Genomic DNA, 12542 nt, shown 5'->3' with positions numbered 1-12542 from the left:
TTTCAAATAGGAATCCAGTGTTTAAGCCATTCTGACCTGCTGTGGAGTTCTTTGCAAAAATGACTGTTTTTCCAGTCAAAAAATGAGTGAAAAGTGAGGCTGGAACCCCTAGGAAAATGTCTCGAGTCTAAAAAGGTTGAGAACCCCTGATCTGCAGGACCACTTCTCACCTCACAGCATACAGCCAAATCTTAATTGCACTCAAAGCCCAACTCATTTAAGGAAGCAGCCAGCAGAATGCTGGTTCATCCAAGTAAACAGCAACACCCACCCAACATTTAAGGCCTGGAAGTCCCAAATATTTTATACCCCATTTCTGTTCTCATCAACACATACACCCTCAATAAAATGAACCTCACAAGGATACACCAGAAAAAGCTCACTAATCTAATTCTATCACAGGCTCTAATTAGAGAGAGCAGGTAAGTAGAGAAAGTAGGGCGTGTGTCCATGCTGTCTTGATAGCAAATATGGGAATGCCAAGAAGCATTCCCCACCCATGTAATCTGCCTCAGCCACACAAAAGCCTAGAAATCAATCATTGTAGCCAGTTTAGTGTGATCCTGAGCATGAGCCCAAGGCTCTGCTCAGGCCTTGTCACAGATGCATTTCTTGGCATATGAAGGAAAAAAAATAAGGAGGGGCAGTGGGTAGTCTTTTCTTCTGGATACTTCTATTTTCCACAGGAAAAAAATTGTTTTCTAGTAAGCTCTTGACTTGTGAAAGGAGGAAGCTTCCTTGTGACTTCAATAGCCTTTGATTAAAAAGCCCTCGGAGAGTGGAATCTAAATGAGTCATACTGTATTTTTTTTTTGTTGTACGTATCCAACTACAAGCTGGAAGCAAATTATAGCCTACTGACATTTTATTGATGCTATTTCTAGAGCTCAGAAAATTATTCTGAAGCAATACGAATTTACAAAAAACTTTTGGCATTCTCTCCACATGTTTAGTAATGACTTGGCAGGTTCTAAAGTAATTAGTGTTTATGGCTAAACTAATATTTACATAGTCAGAACTCCTTTCAGAGGGGGAGTGAGTTTAAGTTATGATTAGGTAGAAATGATGCCTATAAGCCCTACCCAAACAATGTCGCTATAGACAAAAACTACATCCCAAGCCCGCATTTAGGTGCCTCAGCTTCAGATTTTCAAAAATGCCCAAGTGAGCTTAGACAAGTCCCATTGGTTTCACTTGAATGCAAAGCCTACAAAGGCTAGTTAAGAGCCCATAGCCAGCCTCAGACAGCTGTTATTCCAAAAAGACACATGAGAAAAACTCCAGTGGCAGCAAATTGGTTAACAAAAAACTTGAAATGCTTTTAAAAGAAATGGTTTTTAATAATTTTCAATAGCAAAAAATTTAGTCAAACAGGCCAAATCCCATGTCATCGTCAGATTCCTCAGATTCTTCCTTCTTCTCTTCTTTCTTCTCCTCAGCTGTAAACATAAATTTAAGCAGTCAGTATCTACTTTTCTTTGGTAATTTTTACCACACATTTTGGATAATGCAGATCCCAAAACAAGATGCTTTTCTATCTAAGTATCATCTTCAGATTAACACAAACTATCCCTCTTGCTTTCAGTCTCCATACCCCTGGCACAGCACTCGTCATTCCTTTTAAAAGCTAAGTTTAAGCACTGAAGACAAAATGTAGCTTTTACATATATGCGCATAATTGCCATTGTATTTCAATAAAGTATGAATATATCCGAGATCTAAATTGGCTGCGTCTTAAACTAAGAAAATATGCAACTGATAAGGATACAATTACTATGAACCAAGATAAGAAACAAACCAGCCACTAAGAAGTAACGAAAGACCTTCTGTATATGGTCACTTCCTCTGAAGTGCTGAAGACTTTGGAAGACACGAATCTCTACTGTTGAACTGCCAAAATATAGCTACAGATATTTCCTCAAGGTCATAATTGTTATTAAACTGTACTAAACTATAAACAAACTGAATTTTTTATGTTTAGATTGTATTAGTTTGAGTCAGATTAAAGGTATGAAGAACAGGTACCTATTTTACATTCTCCCAATATACTGCCAGAACTGTCTGGATTCCAGTATCAGTAAAAGGCAAAAAATTAACACACAGCACACAGACCCAAGACCACTTGATACGGTGTTTCTATCCTGTTTTGGAATTTTCTAAGTACCCTGATTAAAGGGATGGGGGTTAACAGTTGAGGGCTGCAGTATTTTTTTGTGCTTTTTTATCCTGGGAAGTCCTTCAAATTGATGGGTCTGAAACACACACTCTGCCCCAGTCAGCAATAAAAGGAAATGACTGTATTTAAGGATGGCAAAATGACAGATACAAAATCGCTGTGCCTTCCAGGGATAGCCGACTGGCTTGGCTGTACAGGCACTATCCATTTCAATCATATGACATGATGCCAAGTTACAGCTGAAGAGTAAACGTCCCAGGTTTACAGAACAGGAGTTAAAGCATTAAGATTTTAATATGTGTAAGATGGGGCTCCTCTATGACAAATTAATACCTCCCCCATCTTGTTTCAGTACACTGCACACACACTCACCAGCAGCAGGAGCAGCGCCTCCAGCTGGAGCAGCTGACCCTGCACCAGCTGCAACTGCTACAGCTCCACCAGCTGGCATGCTGGCAAGCTTGCTGTTACCTGTAACAGACACAGAAAAGTATTATATCAGCACTCGTTGGACACCGAACCCTACAAGTATTCTGACGCGCAAGATGATGTGCAGGTAGCAGCTACCGAGCCAATATGGGACACAGACAACATATGGCAGAATAACTACAAAAATACAAAAATGCAGAGGTACCTGATTATGGGCCAGACTAAAAGAAAGCACTTCTAAGACTTGCAAGGAACTCTAGGTTGCAGGGCATTCATTTATATGCAGCACATTCTACAGAAAGGGCAGAGTTCAATATTGAAGTGCCAGGCAGCTTGCTGGAGAAGACCAACCCCATGTTAGCAAAAGATTTTGGCAGACTGTGTAACTATCTACAAAACCCTCAAATTCTGACACACATCATTACCAAATAAAGAAAAATAAGCTGGGCTTAGAGAACACTTCCAGTGTGATTCCTACTTAGTCCTTTCTAATTTATAGATTATCTACCATGTTTGCAAAGCTACTGTTTTGTATTCAGACCATGCAATATGGACTAACCCAACTTTGTGTCCAAGATGTACTAAAGCCTTGGATCTTTGCAGAAATGCAGCAGTGCTTGTTAAGGATTAAATCTCACTTATAGCACCAGACCAAATAGCATTTTAACTGTGGCAAGGAGGACTCTATTAATAATGACCAGCCTCCTCACAGCAAGAATTTCTGTGGGACCTTTGAGATTAGTGAACTTGCTTATGATTAATGCCTCTGCCCTTGGAAAAGTTAGCCAGCTCTCTGCTATTTCCCTGGTGAATACCAAGACTCCCTTACATAGTGGGTTTCCTTGTATTTCATTTCTAAGAATTAATTTCTAAACAAATCCTTGGTATTGAGCCTCCTCTAAATGGCAAAGTAAACAAACATGTTTTATAAGCATGTCAGAAAAGTTCTGGGAAATAATTTATTTCTCAAATTCATCAGGAGATGACTGACAATCATATAAAATGTATGTTGTAAACATATGCATAATAGCCCTCTTACGTCTTTGCACATTACCCACAGAAATATCTACCAACTACTCTACTTACTAATCACGATACTGGCTTGGTCCTGCTAACACTTAGGCAAATGTAGTTTTAATTCACGTACTTAAGTATTTGCCGGACTGAGAAACTAACTCACTGAAGGAATAGAAACTGCTTCAAGTATTCAGCAGAACACATAGGAAATGGATGCGTGTCAGCTATGCACTCATTAAGTGGATCTTTCAATATTTTTGTAGCTTCACAGACTTATATTCTGTTTTTTTGCATTGAAAAAATAAGATTGGTTTCACACTTTACACTCCTTTCTTCGTTGGATTTACTATTTGTGGTCTCCTACACAAAAACAGAAGCCTTGCAAGGTTGGATGCTGGAGGAACATGGGCAAAAACATGTGGTAGAAGCTGGTTCCATGTTCCTGTATGAACATAATGAGTAGTGTTTTGGTGCCCCTTCCTGGAAGACGAGCACTGTTACATCCACTTAAATGCACACTCAGTTACCTTTCCCATTCAAAAATAAGAAAGCAGTTGGGTAAAGCAAAAATGGTGTAAGCTCAGAATGCTAAAAATCTTGCTAACTCTCTCCATACAGCATGTCCAGAAAACTCTTATTATGAGCACACAAGCAGTAAACTCATATTTAAAGAGTCTCCCAGTTAATCTGGTCCACAAGCGAAACCCAGCAGGTACTGGCTCTGACCTAATGGGAATTAGAATGGACCTATCACTTTATTCACACAACTGCCCTATCTCAGATCTCTGCTGACAGCCCCTAAAGTAGGGCAGATTTAATGAAAACAATGTTGGCTGCAATTCTCTGCTCTAGCAAGTCTTTACATTAACTGAACAAGCAAAGACAGTCACTAGGTTCAAATACAGCAAGATTTCTCTTACCCTGAGCAATGACATCTTCTATGTTTTTTCCATTCAGCTCACTGATAACCTGTGGGAAATAAAGTGTTTTGGGCATTATTCAGCCAGGCTGCTGTGTGGTACCACCTATCCAGCTGTTCCCAAAAGATTCCAGAATAACTTCTCTTTCAGCAGGAGCAGCAGGATATGGTGACCCAAAGAGTACAATGTTAGAAACAACACATCTGACACGCCACAATCCTATACTTTTCCATAGGCCTCTGCTCATACCTATTATGCTAAGTTCACAGTGAATCTGAAAACCTGACAGCAATTACGAATGCATCAGGCTTCCCCTGTCAGATAAGAAAACCCTCACATTTAAAAGATGGAGGCTGTAAACCCCCTTCCCTCCATTATGGGGCTCTGCAGGACCAGACCCTAAACCAGCACCCCAATATACCCCACCTTTCTGTGTGTTAAAGTTGTATGTTAAAGCCCAGCTGATTCCTTCAGCTTTTCCCTGGAACAGATGATTTTAATTCCAATTTACTATTAAAAATGAAATCTGAGCTGGAGAAAGATTAAGTAAGAAAACAAAAGGTATTACTATCTTAGAAGCAAGCACTAAAGGTCAAGGGCACTGTGGTCCTTCCTGGTACGTTTCTGATATTAGATGGCAAAACAGTGTTCTGAGGAGTCACTAAAACTAATGTAAACAGTGGAAGTCAGATTCTAAGCAAAGGAACTATAATGTCAAAGTGGCACACAGTTCAGGGGAGGGGAGGAAGGGGAGTATTTAAACAGTTTTGTCAACTAGTAATCTGCTTATATAAAGCAGGTAGTGCTAGAATGGCTTCTTTTTGTTTACTTTCTCTGAAAGGTGTTTTTGAAGAGTCCTCTAGAGAGATTTACTGGCATAAGATCAGGTCAGTGCTCACGCACATAGATAAGGAAAGACAAGCAGAACAAATTCCAATGACACTTTAGAGGAAATAGAGGAGCAATGAGTTTATAAAGGTGATGGTGATGAGTAGAAAAGCCAGATCTGAAACACCCCATGTTGATACATACTAGAATCAGAGGCACACTTCAGAACGCAGCAGTAGCGCCTTGAATAGTCCAAGCAAAATTCCCCTGATAGTTTTACTACGCTTCTGGAAGCTAAAGCTGTCCAGCTAAAAACACAACAATTTCTCCTGTGATAGACAACACCTTGTATAGATTCACTATTATAATTTGTCACAATATATCTACAATAAAACCATGGTCTAATTAGAAAAATAAAGTGATCTGGAAAATATTTATTTCCAGCCCACCAGAAATAAAAGCTGTACTATACTGCAAGAAATATTCTTGGTGTGGTAGTTTCCCTCTTCTCAGTTTTTTTTCAAAGCCTGTTTCATCAACACAGCTTTCCAACAGTACTCTCTACACTAACACTATCCATGCACCATCTTGTCTTTATTTATCATGTGCAAATGTTTATGTTCCTTGCAGAAGAAACGAGGCCTTCTCTGGGGCATAGATAATGTCATGTGTATGCATAACTCTCCATAGATGAAGATATTATTCTGTTATTTTTTCCACAAAGGTGCAACCTCCACTAGGACACTGCCACCTCAACTCTAATTGGAGCAGAATTTTTTTTGTCATTGCAAACCAGACATTACATAGCTTCTGCTAACTGACAGCTAGATCTATTAGAAGTAAGTAGCTTCTAAAAGCTCAGTTTGGCAAAGTCGCTCAGTCTGGACTAAAGAAAGCCAGAGAACTAAAGCAGCAAAGTGTATGAGGCATTTGAGAGACTGTCACTGTACAGTGGCATTTGGAAAGGAACAAGTATTTGTAGGTACTCCCTTAAAGCAAAAGAAGAGCCCAGAAGCTCTAAAATGGTTTTAAATTCAGAAACTAATTTAGGCAACACATGATCAGCAGCAAGAATCATCACCTTGTTCACGCGTTCATCATCAGTCTCAATGCCTACGCTGTCCAGGATCTTCTTCAAGTCCTTTGACGTGGGGGACTCGTTGCCCCCAAGGATGGCCAGCAGGTAAGCCGCAACGTAACGCATCCTGTAACAGCACGAGAACCGTTAAGACAACAACTCTAGTGTCTGAAGGCACAGGAGGCTTGTCTCCCACTCTCTCAGGCCTGGTCTTTACTATGATCAAAAGCAGGGTCTCCATAGGAAGCAAAACACAAGTGAAGGGAAGGCTGACTGTGGTGTGCATGTGATTTCAGGAGGGGAAGGGAGTCAGGTCTAAATCACTGCTCCTTAGTACCTCTGTGATTTCTACATACTTAGGAACATAAAAACTTTCCAAGAAGAAAGCAGGTACAGCAGGACATCCAGCCCCTGGCAAATGCATCGGTAAACCAGGCCACCTGCCTCAGGTTCCCATTTTCCGACAGCCTAGGACACAAATGTCAGCCTCACACGAGCTGGCAAGCAGGCACGTTACGGCAAGAGGGAAATTAGGGAGCTGGGCATGACTTATAAGGAGAGGCTGAGGGAACTGGGCATATTTAGTCTGGAGAAGAAAAAACTGGGAGCATCTACACGTGTGTTGAAGTGCTTTTCCTAATGGACATTAAATTTAGTACCTCCTGAGGTACCAAACAAGTGCGCATTAAGCTGCCTTAATGCACAGTAACAAACGTGCAGTTTTTAAGTGATGCTTAATGCACAATAGCCTACTGTACTATGCATTAGTGCAATCGCACATTTCTTATGTGACGCTTTAATGCACAGTACAATAGGCTACTGGGCATTAAAGTGCTATGCTGACAGGCTCTGCTGTGTCAGGCTGCACCCCTCATCCAGTCCCCTGCAGTGGGGGAGAAGCGGCCGTTCTTGGTGGGGGTGTAAGGGGGAGCGTAGTAATACCCCCACGCCCCTCCTGCCCCTCTCCTCCCCACTACAGCCCCCTCCCAGGGCCGTGAGGCAGGGAGGCTGGGAGAGCACGTGGCTGCTACCCCCCCCCCCCCGCATGGTCTCGCCCAGGCCTCGCTCCCCACTGACGGCACTAGCGAGAGGGGGTTCTGGGCGCGCCCACTATAGGATATGGGGGGGAGCGGGCTCGCACACTCACTTGACCGAGGGCGGGAAAGGGAGTTCGGACAGGAGCTGGGCCCAGCAGCGTGTGCTTGCCGTACCAGGCCGGCGGTGAAAAGGGAAAGGGAAGGGCGAGTAGGGAGAATTCTTCCCGTCACTCCTCAACAAGCCACGCCGCCATTGGGCAAAGCGGCGAAAGCCAGGCAGCCAATGAGAGGACGAGGTGTTCTAGCGGCCATGACACTAGAGGTGAGGCTATGATGCCTGTTCTATGGGGGAGAAGTTATAGCGTGTGTGTGGTGCTAGATGCCTCGCCCTTTAGTGAGCGGGCTGCTGGGGTATGAAGTAGTTACCTAGGTGCCTTAAGTGCCTGTTTGTATGTGGGTGCACACCCTCTGCTGCTTCTCTGCAGACACCAGCCAGCCCCTGGCTGGGAGGATCTGTGAAACCCGCACAGGTGCTTTCCTGCAAGAGGCAGGTGCCACATTTGTAGGAGAAATTCCTTACGGGGGGGTTTCCTTCCAATTTAATAAACAAAAGGCTATTGGGTTATAGGGAAATGTCATATCTGTTCAGAAATGGAAACAGCGTTCCGGTCCCCCTCCTCAGCATGACCTGAGGGTCAGGGACCTGGAGGGAAGTCGCTGCAGTGTTTAGGCCAGTGCTTCTTAACCTTTTCAGACTTGAAGTGCCCCTCAAAAGACTCCAGGTGCCCCTCGGAAAACGCCAGCTTTCAGCTTTCACTCGGTTTTTGGCTGCAGAAAAATAACGGTACCGTTCTGCTGCAGTGAGCTTGGAAAACCCACAGCAGGGCAGAATGGCGTGAATGCTACAGGATTCCTATTTGGGGGCTTATCTTGTGACTCACGTTTGCACGCCTGAGTGCTCACATGGTGTAGCACCTTGCATCTCCCTTGAAAGGATCTCAAGGCATTGCAGCACCCGGCTTGAGCCTCACTGGTTTAAGTAGGCAGTCACACAGCTTGTACCCCAAAATGTGCGCTTCTTACTTTGTTCTTTACATCTGTGTTTTGTTCTGGTTATGTGTTTGTGTTAATAAATAATTAAAAAGGGGGAGGGGGTGGAATTGGCCTGTACATTAGACTATCTCTAGCTTTCTGATTCCTTTCCACCTAGAGCAGTGGTTCTCAACCTCAGGTCGTGACCCAAATGAGAGTTGCAGGGACAATGCATTTGATATCTGGACTCCAATACCTTGTACTGAAATGCTCAAGCCTAGTCTTCACGCAGAGGAACAGAGACGTACTGATCAATGTCACATTTTCCCCCCATTTAAGTCATAAGCTTGAAGAGTAGTTGATTAAAAAAAACAATAGATTGCATGACTGTTCTTGTGATTAAAACTGTTCAAAACCAAATATTGAGCAGAGACTGTTTTGAAGAAGTTAGAACTATTTTTTTCTGAATAGGATTTGGGTGTCTTAAAAATAGGTTTTAAAAATAGCAATTACTTTTTTATTGGAAATAGTTTCTTTTAAGCCCACTGAAATGAGATACCACCCACTCCCCCCACAGAGATTTCAGCTTTAAAATTCTTAATAGAAAAATGGAAACAGAAAAGAAAACATTTGTTTTCTCAATAATTTTCTTGGAATTTGGTTTTTAACTAGCTATAATTTGCCCATATCTCACACATTTAAAATACAGTCAAGTATTTTTTTCTAAATGCTAGCCCTACAAATCCAGGCTGCAATCAGAGTTTCTTCCTGGATTATAAATTGTCAGCAATAAAATCCTATTGTCAGCTCTCACCATTACGTCCGTGCTATTTGTGTGATTTGTCCCTGCTATTGGAATTTAATTCTCAATTCTGCAACTGATGCAAGCTAGGATAGTCTCTAGCCACCACTATCTGAACTGAGTTAGCTCTGCAAGCTAAGAGCAACAATTATTTTGACCAGTGAATTAATAAGGTCTCACTGGGAAGATTGTAACAATTTTATATATGCATTTTTTGGAATAGAACAAGTTTTGTGGGGCTTTTTTTTAGCAGCAAGCATCTTGAATCATCAAGATAGCAAGTGAGAGAATAGAAGGAGGGGTATTAAGATCCTACGAAGTGGTGAAAATGTGAGTCTGTTTTCTCATTCAAGGCTACATAGTAACTAGATAAGGACAAACTTAAATTCAGCTCTTTTGACTTCTCAGCATGGCCTTTAACTGTAGCTGTGCCACCAGGAGCCTTATTGATTTATTTATATAGAAAGGAATTCTAGTGATACTAAATTCAATGACTGCAGTATCAGGCCTTGTATTATTAAGATATAGAGAAGCAATTTTTTTACCGTTGTATACTGAGGATTTGCTAGTGGACCGATAGATGAGTTGTTTACACCTAAATAAATACCAGAAGTTGAATGTTATGTCCAGCAGACTGCATTTTTCCAAGTCCACTTTCAAAAGCAGATGCACTCAGGGATGTAAGCCATGTAGTCAGCCTAAATAACAGCCTACAGGGATGCTGTCCGTCTTTCAAAAAAAAAACCAAACAACTACTAGACACTAAAATCTTGAAGGAAGCTACATTCCTACATAACCCCACTTAAGCCAAGAGATATTCTGTCTGCAGAGCCCTTGCTGCTGGATGGAGACCCAAGCCTCCTATCACAGAAACCAAACACATGATTTATCACAGCCACAGAGTTCAAAACATTGCAGCTCTCCATAGTCACTGTGATTTAGCTTCTGCCAGGCAGCCTTACTCAACACTGTCAGAATGCTACCACCCATGTGAATACATTGTCTTTATCAGCCCAGCACCACACCTTTTCCTTGAACGATCAGTCCAACTCACCAGAAATCATCCACATATTTATTACCATCCAGCAAATGGCTGGGTTCTAGTTGCTCCTGTTGCACTCGTTATTCCATCCTTACTCAGAGATGGATGCTAACATTCACCCTACCTACTATTGCACCACATGAATGTCACAACACATTTATATAGGATTATTCAGACCACTCTGAAGTCTATACATCCTGACAAGTACATTCATGTGGCTTATTGATTAGAAGAGAGAATTAAATTACATCAGAGCACGGACCATGCTTGACGACGTATTTATTACAGCATTTATTAATGCCACAGAGCTTTGATCCTGGCTGGGCCTTTTTTGGCAGTAAATAATAGGAGATGATGATAATGGTTGCTATCAGTCACAGAGCTGGCCAAATCTGATTGGTAGGCCAGCTACCCTTCATTCAAGTTAAGTGGAAATAACAGTTATACACATTTATGTTATGATAACAGGAAACAATAGGAGACCATCACCAAAGGCAGAAGGACCCTGGGCAGAGCCTGAGTAAACTTAGGTGGTTTTAGGGATGCTCCTGGGATTGGTTATAAACAGAGGGGTTAGAAGATTAGGAGTTTGACTGTGCCCGTAGGAGAGAGAGACCAAGAGCCAAGAGGAAACCAGCTGATCGTGAGAGAAGCTGTTGTGTACACAGCCTTGTGAGGAACTGGGGTCACAGCTTCTTTTGGGCACATGCTTGAACATGCTTGAATTTCTGAACACACAAACCACCAGCTGTGTTTTGCTGCTACTGTGTTCTACTTTGTGCATATCCATTGTCTCTAAACATGATTACACTAAAGCCATTTCTGATTGATATATCCCAGCTCAGCCAATGTATACACTCAAGAGGAGCACAGAGAAAGTGCTTCAGGGAAGGTCCTCAAAGCCAACTTAAAAAAATGCAGCATCAGTGTCAACTCATGGGAGACTATCGCCCAGGACCGCCCCAAGGAGAGGAAGAGTCTGCTGCAGGGATCTCAGTACTTTGAAACCTCACAACGACAACAGGAGATGGAGAAGTGGGAGCAGCAGAAACAGCGTATTGTGGACCAAATAAAAAATCTAGCACCAACCACCCCACACAGAAACACATGTCTGAGCTGCAATAAAGTCCGTTGATCCAGGATGGGTCTCATCAGCCATCTTCGGACACACAGTAAGACAGTCATGGAAGACTGTCATCTTCGACTGTAAGGGATTGCCAAAGAAGAAGAAAAATATGTCCTTTTACCAAAAGTAGCCTGAATAGACACCACATTTTGACTAACCATTTAGGCCAACAGAGCAACAATAATAATCAGTGCTACCAACAGAGGTACATCAAAATGCCTTTATGAATGTAATTGATGTATTATTATGAGCAGCAAAGGAGATGGGGATCACATCTCAGGAATATAATTTCTGGGAACTTTTCAGGTAGTGGCTCCATGGGATATGTGTAGGATGGTTTATGGACAGCACATCCTACATCTGCACAGGGGTTTGGACTAGATAGCCTTTGAGGTCCCTTCCAGTCCTAGAATTCTGTAAGAAAATTCCTCTGTGTATGTGCAGCAACCCATATATCAGTAGTTCTCAACCTTTTTAGACTCAGAGCATCTCTCCTTAGACTCTTGGTAAAGGCCAGTTCTTGGTTTTCACTCATTTTTCACAGAAAAATAACAGCAATCCTTCTGTTGCAAAGAACCTGGAACCACCACAATGGATCACAGTGTTTTTGTTGCTAAATTCCTGCCTGAAATCTCCAGGTTTATGTCTTGGGGCATGCTTGCATACCTTGCAGTGGTACCCTGGAGCACCCCTAAAAGGCTCTCAAGGCACCCCAGGGACTACCACCACTCTGGTTGAGAATCACCTGTCTATGCACATTCAAACCACGCAAGAGGGGTTCTTTTGAGCCCCTTCCCTCCCAGGAGCAGCTAGCAGCTCCACAGCCCCTCATCCTCCTCCCCCTGGCACAACAGGGAGAAGGTGGCCAGCAGATCAGAGGCCAATCCCCCCCAAAATGTTTTTTGTTTAAAACCCTCTTGTCCCTTCCTAGCCTGGAGCATGTGTGTACTTGGTTGGGTTGCCTGGAGTTTCAAGATCTCCTTTTCTGCCCATCTTTATTTAATAGTTGCCACCTCTTTCCCAACTCTACCGTCTTCTTCCATCAGCCTGTTTTG

The 12542-nt window shown here is 42.4% G+C and overlaps 1 protein-coding gene, 1 long non-coding RNA gene and 1 other non-coding gene across 4 annotated transcripts; 1 reads left to right on the top strand and 2 right to left on the bottom strand.

The window, feature by feature from the left end:
* Positions 1-1319: 1319 nt before the first annotated feature.
* RPLP2 (ribosomal protein lateral stalk subunit P2) lies at positions 1320-7700 on the bottom strand. The gene is made up of 5 exons (XM_006265154.4): positions 7596-7700; positions 6452-6575; positions 4543-4591; positions 2549-2647; positions 1320-1439 (listed from the first exon to the last, which is right to left on the bottom strand). The coding sequence occupies exons 2-5, from the start codon at positions 6572-6574 to the stop codon at positions 1363-1365; spliced, it is 348 nt and encodes a 115-aa protein (XP_006265216.1). The 5' UTR covers position 6575; positions 7596-7700; the 3' UTR covers positions 1320-1362.
* On the bottom strand, positions 4240-4371 carry LOC132248939 (small nucleolar RNA SNORA52). The gene has a single exon (XR_009460410.1). It is a non-coding gene; the product is annotated as a small nucleolar RNA SNORA52 (small nucleolar RNA).
* A 17-nt stretch (positions 7701-7717) lies between the features above and the next one.
* On the top strand, positions 7718-11501 carry LOC132248680 (uncharacterized). Of its 2 annotated transcripts, none has more exons than XR_009459998.1 (2): positions 7718-7807; positions 8240-9937. It is a non-coding gene; the product is annotated as an uncharacterized LOC132248680 (long non-coding RNA). The 2 variants fall into 2 exon arrangements; XR_009459999.1 differs by lacking the exon at positions 8240-9937 and adding an exon at positions 11202-11501 and having other exon boundaries at positions 7721-7807.
* Positions 11502-12542: the final 1041 nt, after the last annotated feature.

This window comes from Alligator mississippiensis, chromosome 2 (genome assembly GCF_030867095.1).
Source record: "Alligator mississippiensis isolate rAllMis1 chromosome 2, rAllMis1, whole genome shotgun sequence".
In the NCBI taxonomy this organism is placed as follows: Eukaryota; Metazoa; Chordata; order Crocodylia; family Alligatoridae; genus Alligator; species Alligator mississippiensis.
This window is presented reverse-complemented; position numbering and strand designations above follow the sequence as displayed.